The sequence below is a fragment of the Orycteropus afer genome, unplaced genomic scaffold (genome assembly GCF_000298275.1).
Source record: "Orycteropus afer afer isolate SDZICR_OR568_19922 unplaced genomic scaffold, OryAfe1.0 scaffold00285, whole genome shotgun sequence".
Lineage (NCBI taxonomy): Eukaryota > Metazoa > Chordata > Mammalia > Tubulidentata > Orycteropodidae > Orycteropus > Orycteropus afer.
The window spans coordinates 1,126,502-1,144,416 of record NW_006921872.1 but is presented as its reverse complement, the minus strand read 5'-3'; the positions used below and the strand labels follow the sequence as shown (position 1 = coordinate 1,144,416).

Here is a 17,915-nt window from a genome sequence, read left to right as displayed (position 1 = left end):
AACAACCCTCTTCTTGGTCCCCCTTAGTTCCTTGGGAACCCTCTGAGATGCTGCCTTCTTCTTCCTCTGTCTGCAACAGGGAGCAATGAGCAGAGTGGCCTTTCCTGTGGAGGGCGGGGGTGACTCACGTGCCCTAGGCATCCCCCTTGCCCTTATCAGTTTACCTGGGATTAATCTGTGACTCACAAAGCAAGGACCTACCGGATGTCATGCTGGATGTTGGCCAGGGTGGGGAGGTGGGAGTAGGAGTGAGGGTGTGCCTACATGTGTATCAGAGCAGGGGTCAACCTAGCTCAAATCTGACTTAATAGCTCAGGGACTGAGCAGCCCTCAGGATTTTGTTGAATGTAACCTGCTGCAAGCACCTTAGGCTTTGGGGTTCTGAATTTTTTCTCCAAAGGAGAGGGGCAAAGGAATATGGGATTTTCAGCTAAGAGGACACTGGTTTCAAGGTAGTTATCTGATGCCACAGCCCAAAGAGAGGATCTTTCAAGAGTTCACTGACTGTAACTTCATAGAGAAGCTCAGGTCAGTCAGAACTAGGGAAACAGGCCCAGGAAGGGGAAGGGTTTATTTAAAGGTACAGGAAGGAATCCAGGGTTCTTGACTCCTACCTGAGAGCTTTTTTTCTCCTGGCCTACTGTCCAATAACTGCAGATTTTCCCATTTATAACAACCAGGAGCTACAGGCAAAACCCACACACAAAGATTAGTGCACACAGATGGGTGCATGTCCCAACACAGAGTGCACAAATCATGCAGACACCCACCCATCCATGTCCACACACAGAGGTAAATGCAGAGGCCCCCAGATGCTGACTCACCATTGTGGACACACACTTGCTCATACTTAAGATCTTTCTCTCCACTCCTCCTTCTAAGGTTCCAGCGTTGCCCTGCTCCCCTGAAGCCTGAGTGGCCACAAAGGAGTCATCCTAGGGCAAAGGAGCCCCGAGCAGAGTCATCTCAGGCCACACCAGCATCCTTACCTACTTCCAGAGAAAATATGAGAAAACAGCTGGGGGCTGCAATGGGAAGGATGGAAGGTAGAAGAGCCTGGGCTTCCTGGATTGATTTCAAAAGCCTTTAAAGAGCCTTAGAAAGAGAAATAACCTCTCCCCACACTCACCCTGACCCCCATCAAGCTGGAAGAAGAGGAAGGGCAGGAATGGATGGTGCAGCAACTCAGGCTTCTGAGATCTTGGACCTCTTCCCTTGTCACATAGGTGCTGGGTGCCTGACAATGCCATCATCATGCCCATTTCATAGGTGGGGAGACTGAGTCCAGCAAGGGGAAGCAATTGGCCCAGGGCCACATAGGGAGATGATAGCAGGGCCCAGGCTCATTCCACTTGGCATTAGTGCCATCACATGCTGCGGAGTCCTGCCTAGGGGCAGATTCCACCCCAGCCCCAGGGATAATTCAGTGCCAGTTTTGTGAAAGGGCCCAAGGCAATTATTCTGCACTTGACCTGGGGCAAAAAAAAAAAAAAAGCCGTGGAGTTGGATGTGACCCAAAACAACCCCTCCTTAGGTTTCTGAGGTGGTATCACTGTGGAAGTAGATTGCCCAACCTTCCTTCTGAGGAGTGGCTGGTGGGTCTGAACCGCCAGCCTTCTAGTTAGCAGTCAAATGCTTTAGGCACTATGCCACCAGAGATCCCCGACCTGGGGATGAAACACAATTATTTAAAACCAGCCAGCAAATCTTGTCCCTCCCCAAAGCCTACACAAATGAAGGGACTGTGGAGAACGAGGGACCAAGAAAAAAGAAGGTAGAAGAGCCAGAAATCCATGGACTGTGGGGCTCCATGAGACTAGGATTAGGTTTCTTCCACTGCAAATAAAGCCTGGCACGCTAGTACTTGGAGTTCATGAGTGTAGACTCTGGTTCACACAGCCAATTTCAACTATGGGCTGAATTGTCCCATGATGACATGTGAGGACTGGCATAGATTCACAAGAACTAACAAAATGAGAAGCTCTGGTGGAACAGAGCTTAAAGCATTCAGCTGCTAACCAAAACTTTGGCAGTTTGAACCCACCAGCTGCTCTGGAGAAAGATGAGGCAGTCTGCTTCCATGAAGATTTACAGCCTTGGGAACCTCTTGGGGAAGTTCTACTCTGTACTATAGGGTTGTAATGGGTAAGACTTGATTCGACAGCAATAGTTTTGGTGCAGTTTTGGTTTAAAAGAATTGAGACAAAATTGGACGCTAGAGTTCCCACACGGCTTCTCCTCATTTTGATGAGGAAGCTCAAAAGCCAGTGTTGTGGTTACCTAGTACCATTCAGACAAGAATATACCACAAACGGGATGCTTGAACAAACAGGAGTTTATTCTCTTACAGTTCGGGAGGCTAGATGTCCAAGTTCAAAGTGCCAGGCTCTAGGGGCTGGGTGAAAGCCCCTCAACCTTGGGCTTCAGCTCTGCTTCTTGCTCCTGGCTCACTGAAGTTAGAGACATCTCTTCACTCCGGCAGCTACTGGCTGCTGAGGCTAACAAGCCCAAGGTCGACAAAATGGCACAGTCTTAATGTTACCAAACCACACGGCAGGCCATTAATTTAAGTCCATTGTAAGTCCCAAAGTCGGCAGAGCATGGCAGGCTGCTGAACGACACAGCTACAGGCAGGGTCCAAGCGTGCGGTAAGCTAGAGACCATTCCCCAAGGCTTCTGTTTATATACAGGATGCAGACCACATACCCAAAGGCAGCTACTCAGCTGCTCACAGTAGGTTCCACCTTGGAGTTGATTACCAGTCTCATATGGGGAATACTATATCCAGCTGCCCAGCCACTCAACCAGGCCCAGCCAAGTTGACACACAAACTGAACTACCACAGCCAGGAAATCAAAATCCCTCCCTAAGGAGCTGCTGAGATGGTTCCCCTTGCTGGGAAAATGAGGTTGACTAGAAGCACTTACTACAGAGGGTGGTAATGATTATATGATCACATTTACACCAGTGAAATATGTTTGATAGCCTAGTTGGCACTCAATAAATGTGAACTTTTTATTATCTCTCGGGCTTATCTTTCACCATCACCCTCTACCCGTTCTAGGGAGAATAGGCAAACTGAATCCTTTTCTTTGAAGTCTTCCAGTGGCATCCCAGCCCTTCATCTGCCTGGGATAGATGCCCCTTCCACACATACCTGTATTCTACTTGAGCAAAGCACCGTACTGGGTGCCATGAAAAACACCAAGAAATCTATGTCCAAATATGTTTCCTGCCCACAAGGAGTTTACATATATGAGACAAGGTTAAAACCATGTGAAAAAGGGAGGCAAAGCCAGGAACTCAGGGAAAATGAAGCGATTTAATTTTACATTGATGCTCAAGATGACAATGAGCTTGCGCTATCCATGATTGCATGAACCAAACAGACAGTAATTGCCCTAACAGCTCAGAGAAGGGAAGATCACCTCAGGCTGAGGGCAAGGCACCATTTGAGCTGAGTCTGGAAAAACAGCCAGGATTAGGGGAGACAGAGGTGCAGGGAGAGGCTGCTGGCAGGTGGGTATGGACCAGGCTGACAGGAAGCAGCCCCTCTCCCTGGCATTGGGAATTTACCTCTGCAGCCTATGACAGGTGAGAAGTAGGACAGTCTGTAACAGCAGAGGACAAAGTGTCAGGGGTAAATGCACAGAGCTGCAGCGGCTGAGAGGTCCCAGAAGTACTGTGTCCATCTCTTTCCTAGACTGAGGGGCCCAAGCAACCAAGATCACAAGCTCCCCTTGCTCACTCAGCTCCTTCCTGTCCTTTGGTCTTTTTGGCCATCCCCACCCTCTGGGCCCCATTTAAAGGCCTGATACTGCTTCAAGGGCACCCTGAAGTTTAAGTGCCCATTGAGCAGTGCGAAGGGAGCAGTCTCAGCCCTGGGCACATAGCTTCTAGAAGAGTCTATGTGAAGAAAATAGTGGTCAGGCCCCAAACTGCAGGTGGATGGATCTCCCGGGTTCTACTATCTTCCTAAGAGTTCCCACTCCTCTTCTGGAGGTTGGGACTGTGGGCCTAGGGGACTCCATAGGACACTATGGCTCCTGCCCCAATACTGGAGCAGACCCCTGAGGAATCAGACAGAAAACTGGGACAGGAATTTTGAGGGGAACAATTCCATGTGTTCAGGGCAACAGGCCCTCCACGGAGGGTCCATATGCAGTGAAAGTGAAAGTTACTCCATTGACATCTTGCTCCAGAGGTCTGAGGCCCTGATGTTCACCCACAGCTTGCTCCCGGCATTAGAATTTACACAGTCCACCTCTCACTCCGGGCCTCCACAGACTGCACCAGGCCTTTGCCCAGCACAGCAAAGTCCTCTAGGATTGCTTCCACATTGGGGACCATCACCAGCTCCCCACCTTGAGCCACCACCATGCGTCCCTTTGTGTTGGAGGCCTGGAGAAATCAGAGAAATGTGGGTAGGGTGTCACAACGGCACAATCAGAGATACTAGGCTGGGGGCAGGGTGAGGGTGCAGAGACAGACACACAAAAGCCCATATGCCTCACACCTGACACAAGATCATTTATGAAATAGACCACACAGACACGCAAGCTCACACAGAAGCACGTGTACACTCAGGAACACATGGCAGTCACTAGCCAGCATACCTTGAAGGGCTGGGGCTGGAAGCTAGTAGGCTTCCAGAGGACACCAATCACCTCTCCACCATGCTGGTCATAGAAGAAAAGGGCTAGATCCCCAAAGGCCTCCTAGAGGGACCAGGACAGAGACAAGACTGCAAGTAGGCACCTCAGCATCACCTCCATGGTCCTAGCTCCTCCGGGAAGTCTCCTCTCCAGGTCAGCCAGCCCTTTAGGACCTACCCTGAGCTGTGCCAGATAGAGCTGGGGAGGGTCATAGCCCAGCACGGGCATCAAGGGAGAGGGCCGGGGCTCACTGAACAGGCCACGGCAGAAGGAGGCAGCTGGCGAGTCCACGGCCTGGCGGTGCCGGGGGATGTGGCGGGGACACAGACGGATTAGCACATCATACATGTCTAAAGGTGGCCGGAACACTGTCTGAAAAAGGGTGGAGAGGGGTTAGATATGCCCACTTGGGGTTGGGAACAGAACCATAAACCTCTCCCCATACTTCCCTCTGTCCCCTTTGTTAACCATTTATCATAGGCCCACATGCAGGAATACTAAGACCCACAGACCAAGCATCTGGTACAAACACGGGTCCAACAGAAGGAACACAAGCTAGAAGCATGAGGCCTGGATGGAACCACTGGCCCAAGTTCTCCTCCAGGCTTTACCACTGCCTTCTCTGGATGGGCACCAAAATGGGATGGGGCATCTGGGAGAGCCCCCTTGAGCTCTAGACTCCTAGAGTTTAAAGGAAAAACCCCCAGAGTCCTAGAGTCACTCTTGATCAAGGGCTTACCCTGATATCCCCAGGCCCCCAGGGATCCATCAGCTGCTTCTCTAGAATGGGTAGGGCCTCAGCTGCCAGGACCACAAGCTGCTGTAGGATCTAGGGTGTAGAGGAATATCAAACCAGACCTGACCATGGGTCTCTCTTAGCACAGGCAGGGCCTGCTTTTTCCCTGGGGGCAGAAACCACACATTTGGGGGCAGGGATGGGCTTGAACCTGGGCTGTGGGTCCATCCTGTGTCCACACAGAGCTCTTGCGGTCCTGGGGGGTAATGATGACCATGACGGGGAGTTGTGCCCGAGCTGCCAGGAAGCCACTGCGAATCTCTACCTGCTCCTCCGCTGGGGACAAGGGAGGAAATCCCAGGTCAGCCTACCCCTCCCCCAGATACCCTCTGCTGCCCAGATCCTCCTACTGCTCACGCAATAACTGCCCCTCAAAGGGATTTTCTAAAGCCCCTGTTGCAAGTGGCCAAGGTGAGAAAAGGGACACTGCATTTGCCTCATATGGGGTGGGGGACGGGCATTAATCTGCCAGCCTCAGCCCAGAAGCAGAATTTTCCACTGCCAGACACACCCTTTCTGGTTTCCGGGACTGCACAAGCTGAGGCCTGCCCCTAGCCCCCTCTCCCCTGTACCCCACATACCTGGGGAATTAGGAAGGTGACACCTTGCTCTCTGCTGGCACCAGGAACTCCTTATGTTACAACCGGAAATTGCCATCCCCACCCCCCGAGAGGTCTAGGCATCTGTTCTAATCCAGGCCCTTCCCTGCTCCCCACCATAACACTTATCTAGTGTTCAGAGTTCTCATTCTGCTCTCCTCTCCCCTCCACAGCTCCAAATATAGCTTGTTAACTACCCCCAGTCCATCCTGTTTCTACCCATCATGTGGGCAAATCACCTATCTACAGTTCACGAGCTCCCCGAAAGCTTAACTTGAGCCTTCTGACAACTCTCTACCCCAAGGGCCAGGCTGAGATATCTGAGACGGAAGAAGCAGAGAAAACCTAATAGACTGGCAGGGAAAACCTTCACCTGGCTCATTCTGCAGTCCGTAAAGGGTAATTCTTCTCTCAGTCTTATTCAATCCTACCACTCACCAGTGAGGTCATCGTTGAGGTTGACAACGAGGGGGTTGTTCTTCCAATCGAAGGTTGACACCAAGTAGAGGAACCGAAGGAAGCCAACCTGGGGGGAGCTGAGGGCAGGGAGTAAGCACCAAGCCTAGGGCCTGGCTTATTCCCATCTTCTCTTATCAGTTACAACCTAGGGAGCCCAGATCCCTTAGTGCGGACCAGGAGGGAAGAATCTTGGAACCCCTCTTCTGTCACTAGCTTCTGCTACCCTCCACCATCTAGACTAAAGACGCAGTTTGAGGTATGAAGGCCCCAAAGGGAACTTCCCTACTGGGGAAAGGGCAGAGGAAATCACCTGGGTGGGGAGAAGGGCTCAGGATGCAGGAAGAGGGCAGCGGCCACCAGGTCCAGGCTCTCGTCGGAGAATCCCTCACCCAGAAGCTGGGCACGTACCCACCGCTTGGCCAGCCGAGCCACTCCTGAGAAGGCTGGGTGCTGCTTTTGGAGTCTAGGGGGAAAAGAGGAGAGTGACACGAGGCCCAGGCAGCCAGAACCCAGCAACAGAGTGTCAGTGCCAATGCAACTGTTCATTCAACTCTTGCCCAGTGCTAGCCCCTGAACTAATGCTCTACATGCATAATCTCATGTCCTCTTGACACAAGACACAAGAGATTGGTCCTGTCATTACTGCTATTTTACAGATGAGGAAAACAAGTTCCAGATGAGAATCTGACCAAAGGGACACATCCAGTAAAGGGTGAATCAGTAACTGGTGAGACTCCAGATCTTGCCTGACTCCAGGACTCTTATCCCTGACCATGACATTGTTTGGCCTCCCAGAGGAACAGACAGCCAGGAAAGAACATGGGGGTGGGCAGAGCATCCAGACAGGGAGAGCCTGTGTAGGTGGCCATACCCATGCAGGGCACTGGTGAGCAGGGGCAACTGCTTTGTGTCCCTCTCAAGTCGGAGGGAGGCAGTTGTGTCCCTCAATGAGATCATCCCCTCTGGGGTCCACATCTCCCTCAGGATCTGGGGCTCCCGCTGATAGGCCACACGCACCCGGAACACAAATCCATCCTGTTGGGAGGGAGTATGGGGATGGGGAGTAATGTAAGCCTGGGGCCTGGGAGTGCTCTGTGGCCTGCATCCCCCCCCCCCCCAGTCTGGTGTCACAGGGCTATCCTCACCAGTGCCCTGCTGTCACCATCCTTCCCTGGGTATCCTTGGCTTGCATCATGCTAACCTTGAGAACATCAGTGTGTGTGGCAGTGGCACGACACTGCAGCCCATGCTGTTGTGTCAGTATCTCTGCCAGACGTAGCTGGAAGGCAGCTCGGACCCGTTGCACAGCCTCAGCATCCTGTGGCCACTGACCACTGCCCTCTAGGTGACATACCACTAGAGGAGAGACAGGTCAGTCTCTGATTGCAGTCAAGTGGGTGCTGCCCCTCCCACTGACTCCCATGCCCTCCCAAGAGCCCCCTCACCAGTCATGGGCTCCACATAGGCTGGGCAGGGCTTGTTGGGTCTGGGCACCAGCGAGGCCTGCTCTCGCAGGCGCTCATAGGAGGAGTAGGCTGGCCAGATGGGGGTTGGCGGAAATACCTATGGAAGAAGGTAGGCTGAGGAAGCAGCCTAGGTCTCGGAGACAGTGCCCATAGCCAAGAGTTAAAAGGAGGAATGCCAGGTGACTGGAGCAGAGCTGGGGGTCACCAACAGAGAGGAGAGGTCACCTGACCCTCAGCATCTTACCTCAGTGTAGCGCAGCACGGGGTGAACTCCCTGAACAGCAGACACAGTCAGTGGGAGGCCCTCCAGCCCCCACAACAGATGGCTGAGGTCGTCATAGCAACGCACTGCAGCTGCCAGGGCCTCCTCCCCTGTGCTGGAGGTCTGAGGGGGAGAAGACAGTCAGGAAGCCAGGACCTTATAGAACCTAGCACCACCTGGGATTCTACAGTGGCTCAGCAGAAAAGCCAGTGCCCCCTCTGCTGGACACTTGAAGAGGTGCAGCCTGACCTGGGCCAGCCAAGGTGCCACTGAGATGGTGAGGGCTCTTTCTGCGCTACCAATCCCACTGCACTTGCAGTCTACAAACACTCTACAATTATTAACCCTACCCCAGTCTAGGGCCCTTACCTCCTTCAGACCTTGGATCAGTGCATCTAGGAAGCCCCCCACATAGTGGATACAGGTGTCTGGGATGTCTGCATGGCTAGAGAGAGAGACACACAGGCACAGTTAGGACTATATCCCAGCAGAAGATGATCTCTTTACCCCCAAGAGCCTGGGTTAGATCCTAGTAAAAGGCTCCCCACCACCGGCTGCCTCCCAGAAATAAGATGTTTACACTCACAGCGCAAGGAGATGGGTGACCACCTGCTGGGGAATAAGGCGCTTCTGGGCCATAGAGCCTGCCTCCCAGACCACAGCTTCCCGAATGGCTCCATCTTGAAAACGTCGCAGCTCTGAGCGGTATCCCCAGAACTGGCGGAAATCAGCAGCCTGAGGAGAGACAAGGGGTGGGTTGGAGTGGAGACCAAAAAAGAACTCTGTCAGAACTCTCCCTGACAAGCCTCAATCCAAGTGGCATGAAGACCACCCAACCCATTCTTTCCATTACACTTGCTGGACTTCCCAAGACAGAGCCAAGTCACCCCCCCATATCCCAGAGTTCCTCACCTTTGGCTGGTCGGCCTCTGGACCCATCTCAAGGACACTGGTCAGCCCCTCAGGCCGGAGGAGCAATCCCAGGGTCACGGCCCTGGAGTGTCTGTGCTTCGGTGGATCCTGGCTGATTTCCCACTGTAGGGTGAAGAGAAGCTGAACCCAACTCAGGAGTTCCCAAACTTGCCCCCTCCCACACATTCCTTTCTAGCTAGAGGGATGGTATGTCAATTGTGTCCCCTGAGCCCTGGATCCAGTCCCACTCTCCCACACATTCACCCAACCCATACCACCTCACCTCTGGGACTGAGGGTCGAGAATGGGCCAGGAGGTGCACCCGGGACTCCAAGCCCTGCTCCAGGAGAGTGGTTAGTGGGCCCAAAGCAGCTGAGACATAATCCCCACCATGGTCTTGCAATTCAGGCCACAGCTTCAATCGGTGACATGCTGCCTGGAGGCAGCTCAGTGGGCGGAGACTAGGAGCGTAGAGAAAGACAAAGAGGAACAATCAGGCCTGTGGATCCCAAGTCCCACTCTCATTCCCAGGAAGGCCTGAGTGCCTGCCAGAGGGCTCTGCCAGATCACATTAACCCTAGGGAAAGAGGACCCACCAACATACCCTGTCACCCCTAAACTCACTGCAGGATATGGTCAAAAGCCCGGATCATGGGTTTGGGAGTCATCAACAGTAGCTGGAACCCGTCATCAGCTTTGCTGTCCAATAACACCATGGACAGCCGTGCCTCATGCTGCACCTGGGGCCACAGGGTCAGGAGGGAACTCAGATGTGAAACTGGCACCACTGTATCCCTTTGTTGACCCAAGGGGTCACACCAGGAAATGTGCCTGCCCTGAGATCTTTTCGGAGGAGGTTCTGAGATTATGGTAAAACCAGAAAAGACAAAGTCCAGTCACTGCCATCGAGTTGATTCCGACTCATAGGGCTGGGGTATTTAAGAAACCAAGGAGGAACCCATCATTACCTGGTGGTAAGTAGAGGCAGTGACATCAGCACAGAGATTGAGACGACCTGAGGAGTCCAGGAAGACAACAGAGAAGGCCTGGTGGAAATCAGCCAGGGCAGGCTGGGGGCAAGGGAAGGAACAGCAGAGTGAAACCAATCAGGGTTGGAGACTTATCTTCAGGTCCCCTCACTCAGACTCAACCCTGCCCCAACTCACCAAAGAGGGATCTGAGCTGAGACATAAACTGATCCCGTTGACTGTCAGATCTGTGGTAGCTGGAGTGAACCAGGGAAGGTAGGTGTGTCAGGAGGTGACACCATCCTTGGGGACAGAGCCCAAAGGACACTCTCCCTCAGCCCTAGTTCCTTTAAAATGCTGTATCTCTGGGGTTTGGTTTGCTCATCTGTCTGATGTCAAGGAGCAAACCAATCCCTATTGGGATGAGAGGAGGAGTGGCATCCCCGGCCTTTCCCAGTTTAGCTGCCTCACCTAGAAACTGCAAGACACTTCTCAGGACCTGGTAGCCGCTCATGGTGGTATGGATCTTACGTGTGGACACAAGGAAGGTAACCAGCATGGAGACCAGGAACCCGCTGAACCCACCCAGGCCCTGAAAGACATGGAGGGAGAGACTTGAGCTCAGGGCCAGCCCACCACTCAGCGTGGCAGTGAGGCTGGGCTATCTCAACGTACCTTGTCCAGCTCCCGCTGCCGCAGCCAGACCTTCAGAAGAGCCACGCCATCTTTTAGCCCTGACGCTGAGCCCAGCATAGCTGATAACAGCTGCACATGGGACTCAAGGGCCATATCCTGCAGGATCCACGTGTTGTAATGGGGCGTCGGGGGCTCTGGGCTCCCTGTGGGAACCAAGGGCAAGACATGAGGAGAGAAGTCTCCATGACACTACTTCCCTCCAGCTCTACCTTGACACCAGTGCCTGCTCACCATCCCCTGGAGGATTCTGCCCTCGGTACCAGGCAGAGCGCACATTGTTCTTGGTTGGCAGCAGGCGGCATGGGCGGAAAAAGTCAGGTGGGGGGCACGGATGCAGACGTACAGTGACCAGACGCTCATCCTTCCCTGAGAGGATACCAACCCAAAAATCAAACTCACTCCCATCGAGTTGATCCCGACTCATAGTGACCCCCATTGGGTTTCTGAGGTGGTAAATCTTTATGAGAGTAGATTCCCCAGTCTTCCTTCTGCTGAGTGGCTGGTGGGTTTGAACCATCAACCTTCTGCTCAGTAGTCATTTGCCTTAGGCACTACACCACCAGGGCTCCTTTGGAATATATAGGGTGTACTAAGACCCTGCTGACATTTTGAGCAAAAGGGGTCCCCACAACTCCCTCTTTAAACTTGAGGCCCCTGTGAATACTCCTCTGAAGTCAAAGCCCCTATGCCTCCCTGACTGGACTTGTCACCCATGCTGTGCCCCCAGCCCTGTGTGAACTTCTTACCATGCGGCCGAAGCAGCAATGAGGGTTTCAAGTGGCAGCCATTGTTGTAGGAGAAGCGAACGCTGCCAAAGAGAGGGTCCTGGGCCAGGTGGTGAGCCAAGTGAGCCAGGAAGAGGGCACGTTTACGGAAGTAGCGGTGGTTAAGCGCATCTTTGTCCTGTAGGATCTCCTGGAGGAGTCAGAGAAGGGAAGAGATGACTGGGAGGTGTTACAGAGCTTGAGGGCAAAGATGAAGACACAGTGAGAACCCCAGCCTGGCAAAACGAGGCCGGAGTACCTGAGACAGGGGCAGCAACACTCTACTCAGTTCTCGGATGAGGAAGGCAAAGTTCCAAAGGGGCACAAACTGGCCCAAGGGCACAGCTAAGCTGCCCTCAGAATGACTGCAATGGTCTGCTCTTTTGATTTAGAATTCAGATATCAACACCCTGGCCAGTGGAAGATGGGATAGAGGAAGGGCCCCAGGGATTTTAGGTGGTAAAACTGACAGGCCTCACCAGCCCCGAACCCTGGGCCTCACCCTGGGCATGATCAGTGCCATATCCACATTGATGTCCGGCCGGATGCAGGTGTCCAGAAGGTAGCTGCCTACAATAGTGACCCGGACCGGGGGCAAGAAGTGAAAACAGCCCTTCACAGTAAAAGGCACTTGGTGGAGGGGTACTCGAACCCCAGCCGGGAGCCATGCTTGGTCTGTCAGCTGTGGGAACAGAGACAATGACAGGTATAGATTCAACTGCCTTTCCCCAAACATGCTTTCTCCATTTCACCTAAGGTAATTCAACAGTAGTTGCTCAAGACAAAAACATTTCAATCACCTTGACATATCTCTGTTAAAATGCCCATTTCTACCTTCAAATTGTACCCAGAGACAGGCCACTTTCCCATTTTCCACCCTAATCTGAGTGACCACCATTTTTTCAGTTGATCACTACAATGGATTCCTAACTAGTCTCCTTGATTTCACCTTTGTCCCTTTCCATCCTACTTTCAACAGCCTGAGTGAACTTTTTAGAACTCAAGTTAGATCACTTCCCCTCATCTCCAAAAAACCTCTGCAGTGGCCCCCCATTTCATTCAGAGCAACAGCCAAAATTCTGATTTTTGTATATAAAGCTTTTGCATGATATGCCTCTTTCCCTACTGCCTTTCTGAATGCATCTCTTTCCAGCTCTCCCTCATTCACTGCAAAGAACAGGCCAGGCTCTGGACAAGATTCACACAAATGTCTTCAAAAGCCTATCCTGACCACTCTATTTAAAAATTGCAAACCAGACTTCCGGTAACATGGAGGAATAGGCAGACAAGCAACACAGACCCTCTCCAACAAAGAAAAGAAAAACCACTTGACAGAGATCCAGAAGATAATCCTGGAGCCCTGAGCTTTGAATGGAACTATCAGAATTGGATTAGGCACCAACCAGTGGAAAAACCTGAACAAAAACAGTGAGTACAGAGATAGTCGGAGCTGCGGACTGTCAGCTACTCTGACGGGACCAACAGCCTGAATATTTCCAAGTGGTGCTGGGACTTGAGAATTGATCAGCTCTGGCCACCAAGGGCTGCAGGGATGACTTTGCTGGTGGCCTATGAGTAGGAACGGAAACAGCAAGGAGGGAGACAACCTGAGCTGTTGACTTTCTGCTGTCCAGAAGGTGCAGCCATTTTGGATATTTAAAGTGCCCGAGGGCACAGCCATTCTGAATGTTTATAAGTGGTGGTCATTTTGGATATTTAAGGTGAGAGCATTCTCATTCGGATTCCAGGGACCTAAGAATAGGCTCTGTTTGCCAAGGTCGGCAGGGACATGCAAGAGGCTGAAAACAGGAAAGGAGACAGGTGGTGCGTGTGTAAGTGCTGTCAACTAGTGAATAGAGGAGCACACCACAGTACCCTGCTTGTGTAGATAACATATAAAGAAAATGAAAATCATGGGCAAGTCACTCCAATATACAATTACCAATTAAATATAAACAGAAAACATCACAATGCCTTGGAGACAACAGAGCTTCACAGTCCACACAAAGCAGCAAGATAAAGCAGGAAAAACAAGGGACCAGGATACAGACCTAAAACACATCCCTGAGGAAGATGCAGCAGTGGAACTCCCTGATAAGGAATTCAAAAGAATTATATTTAGGTATCTTCAACAAATTGAGAGACAGATCAAGGAAAACACTGACAAAATTGAGGAAAAAACAGACAAAACCCTACAACAATTTCTAAAGACAATACAAGAACAAAATGAAAAAATGAATGAAAAATTAGAAATTATACAAAATCTACACCAGAAATCCAGAAGATTAATACTGAATTTCTAGAAATAGATAAGACATTGAATGGGCAAAGGAGCAGAACTGAATCAATGCAAGACAGAATTAGAGAGATTGAGGGCAAATATCTGAACACTTCTTTGGAAAGGGATCAATCAGAAAAAAGATCAAAACAAAATGAAGAAAGCCTAAAGTTCATGTGGGATACCATCAAAGGAATAACCTATGTGTCATTGGAATTCCAGAACAGAATGAGAAAGACAAAACCACAGAGAAAACTGTCAAAGATTTGTTGGAAGAGAATTTTCCTGGTATGATGAAAGATGAGAATATATCCATTCAGGAAGTCCAACGAACCCCAAACAGGCTAGACCCCAAAAGAAAATCACCAAGACATATCATTATCAAATTTACCAAAACCAAAGACAAAGAATCATGAGAGCAGCGTGGGAAAAACAAAAAGTTATCTACAGGGGGCAACCAATAAGACTAATCTCGAATTTCTCGACAGAAACCATGCAGGCGAGAAGACAAGGAGATGGTATATAAACACTGAAAAAGAAAAACTTCCAACCAAGAATTATGTACCCAGCAAAATTGTCCCTCAAATATGATGGTGAAATTAGGACATTTCCAGATAAGCAGAAATTAAGGGAATTTGTTAAAACCAGATCAACCTTACAAGAGATGCTAAAGGAAGCCCTTTGAACAGAGAAGCAACAATAGCCAACAACAACTGACCATTAACACACATGATGATATAACCTAGGAACCAACCCAGCTACGGAAGTATCCAATGTAAATAAGCCTACAAGATTGTAAACAGGGAACCAGAGACATCAATTGACAAATGAGGACAACTACAAACCAAAAAGAGGGAAATAAACTGTGTTGTTATAGAACTTCTAGATGGTGGGGAAGTCAAGACAACTACAAGATCGAATGGACTGTTCTAAACTTGGGAAGAAAGCTATATATCACAGGGTAACCTCAAAGAAAAATTATAAACCTTCACCTCAAAATCAAAAAGAGGACCAGCACAAATATTTAGCAAATACTAAAATAATAGCAACAAAGGAAGTGATAACACGATTCATAAACAAAACAAGCTCAACACAGAAAATTATATGCAACAAAGAAATCAACACCACAAAAAAGCACTTAACAAAAATGACAGCAACAAATTAATATTTGCCAATAATTACATATCTGGCAAGGGACTTATCTCTAAGATTTATAGAAAACTCCAACACTTCAACACCAAAGGCATTAACAACCCAATTGAAAAATGGGCAGAAAACATGAATAGACACTTCACCAATGAGGATATTCAGGTGGCCAGCTAATACATGAAGAGATGCCCGCAATCATTGGCCATCAGAGAGATGCAAATCAAAACAAGATACCGTCTCACCCCAGCACTGATGGCAAGGTTCAACGAGACAGAAAATAACAAACGCTGGCAGCGATGTGGAGAAATTGGGACTCTCATACACTGCTGGTGACTGTGAAGTGATACAACCACTGTGGAAAGCAATATGGCGATTCCTTAGAAATCTGGAATTGTAGATACCATTTGACCCAGCAATCCCATTACTAGGTATGTATCCTAGAGCGGTGAAAGCCAGGACAGGAACAGACATATGCATGCTCATGTTCATTGCAACACTAGTTACAATAGCAAAAAGATGGAAACAACCTACATACCCATCAGCAGAAGAGTAGATGACCAAACTTTGGTACATACACATAATGGAATGCTATGCAGCACTAAAGAATAGCGCAGAGTCTGTGAAACACCGCATAATATGGATGAACTTGGAGGACATTATGCTGAGTGAAATAAGTCAATCACAGAAGGGCAAATACAGTATTAGTTTGTTGCTGTGGAGGGTCAAGGAAAGGTTTATATATGGAGGGAAACTTTCTTTGTTGGTCACCAGGGATGGAAGGGAAGGGGAAGGAACACTGCAAAAGAAAAAAAAAAATGCATTGACCCATGTTACTTTAGTTTTGTGTATCTCACTGTACATAAATATTTCAATAAAATGCATTTTTTTAAAAAAATTGCAAACCACCTCCACTCCTTGATACTCCCAGTCTCCTTGTCTTACTTTTGTCTTTTCCCAAGCTAGTACTTACCACCTTCTAACATTACCATAACTTATCATGCTTATTATCTATTGTCTACCACCCGCCCTCAACAGTATAACTAGAATGATTTGTTCAATCATGTGTCCCAAAGACATTAATGTTGCCAAGTACCTAAGTGCTTCTTGAATGAATGACTAAGTGAATGACCACTCTCCAAGCTGAGCCTTCTGGCAGTGAGAATCAGTTCCCTATCATCTCAACTCCTCCAGAGAATAGCATGTCCCTGTATGAGATGCTCCCACTGGGGCCTCTTCTAGGCTTCCTAATTCCTCAAGCCACTTGCCTTACCTCTGTTTCAGGGGTTGAGGGCACCCTCAGGATCCTCTTGTTGACCTCCTGTAAGAAAGTATCAATGCGCTCCTTCTTCTTCTCTGACAGTCTCACTTCCTTCAGTAGCTCTTCTACCTGTGAGGGGAGAAGGGTCAAGTCCAACAGCCTCAGGGCCCCAGGCCTGGCACCCCCAACCCAAATCCCAGCCACCCAACAGTACCTGTAAACGAAGCAGACTGGAATGGAACAGGCTCTCAGTCTCCCGAAGGCGATTCAGCTCCTCATTGGTGGGCTCCTTGTACAGTTCTGCTGGGCTGAGCTTCACTGGCTGCAAAAGGCCCTCCAGCACACATTTCTTTGAGGACACCTTCTTCCCTTCTTGGCCTGTGCCTTCTAGAATTGTCTCCATCACCTATAGCCAGTGAGAGGGAGAAACTAGTGTGAAGTGATAGGTGTCTAAAACCTGCTGCATTAAATGCTACCATAATAGGGAGCGGGTAAAGGCTTCACTTGCTCCTTGTTCCTCTTTTGAATGGGAGTAAGATTCTGTAAAACTCAGGATAATCATTACTTGGAAGCTCTACACTGAAAACTCCTGGTGATGGCTCCCTGTCTACCTCAAGCAAAAGCACAGAGCTCTGCCTGGAGCTCACAGGGGTAGAAGCCCTTAGGGCCTTGCCCTAAGCTCTGCCCAAACCCCTTTTTATTTCTAGGTGCCATGCATGGTGGAACTTCCTCTTCAGCTGGGTTAGGCCTGGGTCTTTTCAAATACCCTTTTCACTTTTGCTTCTATCCAAATCCTGCCAGGTTTCACGTCCCCTAGCAAACACCCATTATGTACTCAATAATGCAAGAAACTAGAACCTATTAGGCCCAGAAGTATATACTCACGAGCATTCTAGCAAAAAAACGGACACTTGAGAGAGGTCTCATGACTCATTCAAGGGGCCACAGTTGGTATGCACTGTACTGTGAACAGGTTTCAAACTTAGATCTGAGAGATTCCAAACCATTTCCCAGTAGCCCTGGGCCTGCCCCCTTCCACAGTCCCACACCACAGTTGAGGGCATAGAACCTGGCATGAGAGGAAGATTCCATCTAAAGCCAAGAAAAAAAGGCCTGGGCAGAGAAACGGTTCAAGCCACGGATCCCTTCAGCTCCAAGGTGCAAGGCTGACGAACAGAGCTGAAGCTCAGTAGGCGTCAATGCCTCTATCCAAACCTACCAGACTCCACCCGCCCTAACGAGCCTTGATTGTATCATTGCTCCACACTGGAAACATCGGGGGAAAGACACTACTCCAGAGGGGTACGCCCTCGTGTCCCATGCCGGCGAGCGGTCAGGCTCTGGGATCTACGGCCCTGCAACCAGGGAGGAAGTCACATTGAACCTCTCTTCTTTCCAGCAGACTCACCCACCTCCGACTCCCCAGCCGCTCCTGTAGGGACCGGCCCCATCCCTCCGGGTCTCTCCCGCACTCTAGGTACAACTTCACTCTACAAGGCGCAGCTTCTCACGTGGGCGGAAGTGGAACGCTCCAGGACTCAAATCAATGAGAGGACAGCTCCTCAGGACTCCTCCCAGCTCCAGAACCATTGGGCTAGTGCCCGAATAGTCGCTCACCATTGGTCCATCACTCTTCAAGACTGACCACTGAGG

The 17,915-nt window shown here is 50.1% G+C and overlaps 1 protein-coding gene across 1 annotated transcript; it reads right to left on the bottom strand.

Moving 5' to 3' along the window:
* Nucleotides 1–4,251: 4,251 nt before the first annotated feature.
* NOL6 (nucleolar protein 6) lies at nt 4,252–17,882 on the bottom strand. The gene is made up of 26 exons (XM_007950679.2): nt 17,757–17,882; nt 16,477–16,668; nt 16,275–16,391; nt 12,080–12,259; nt 11,560–11,728; nt 11,045–11,179; nt 10,793–10,956; nt 10,589–10,709; nt 10,316–10,374; nt 10,118–10,219; nt 9,774–9,889; nt 9,433–9,610; nt 9,150–9,272; nt 8,824–8,972; nt 8,607–8,682; nt 8,220–8,360; nt 7,955–8,072; nt 7,711–7,865; nt 7,381–7,544; nt 6,820–6,972; nt 6,489–6,586; nt 5,603–5,727; nt 5,395–5,484; nt 4,833–5,027; nt 4,617–4,718; nt 4,252–4,401 (listed from the first exon to the last, which is right to left on the bottom strand). Exons 1-26 carry the CDS (start codon nt 17,880–17,882, stop codon nt 4,252–4,254), a joined length of 3,498 nt encoding a protein of 1,165 aa, XP_007948870.2.
* Nucleotides 17,883–17,915: the final 33 nt, after the last annotated feature.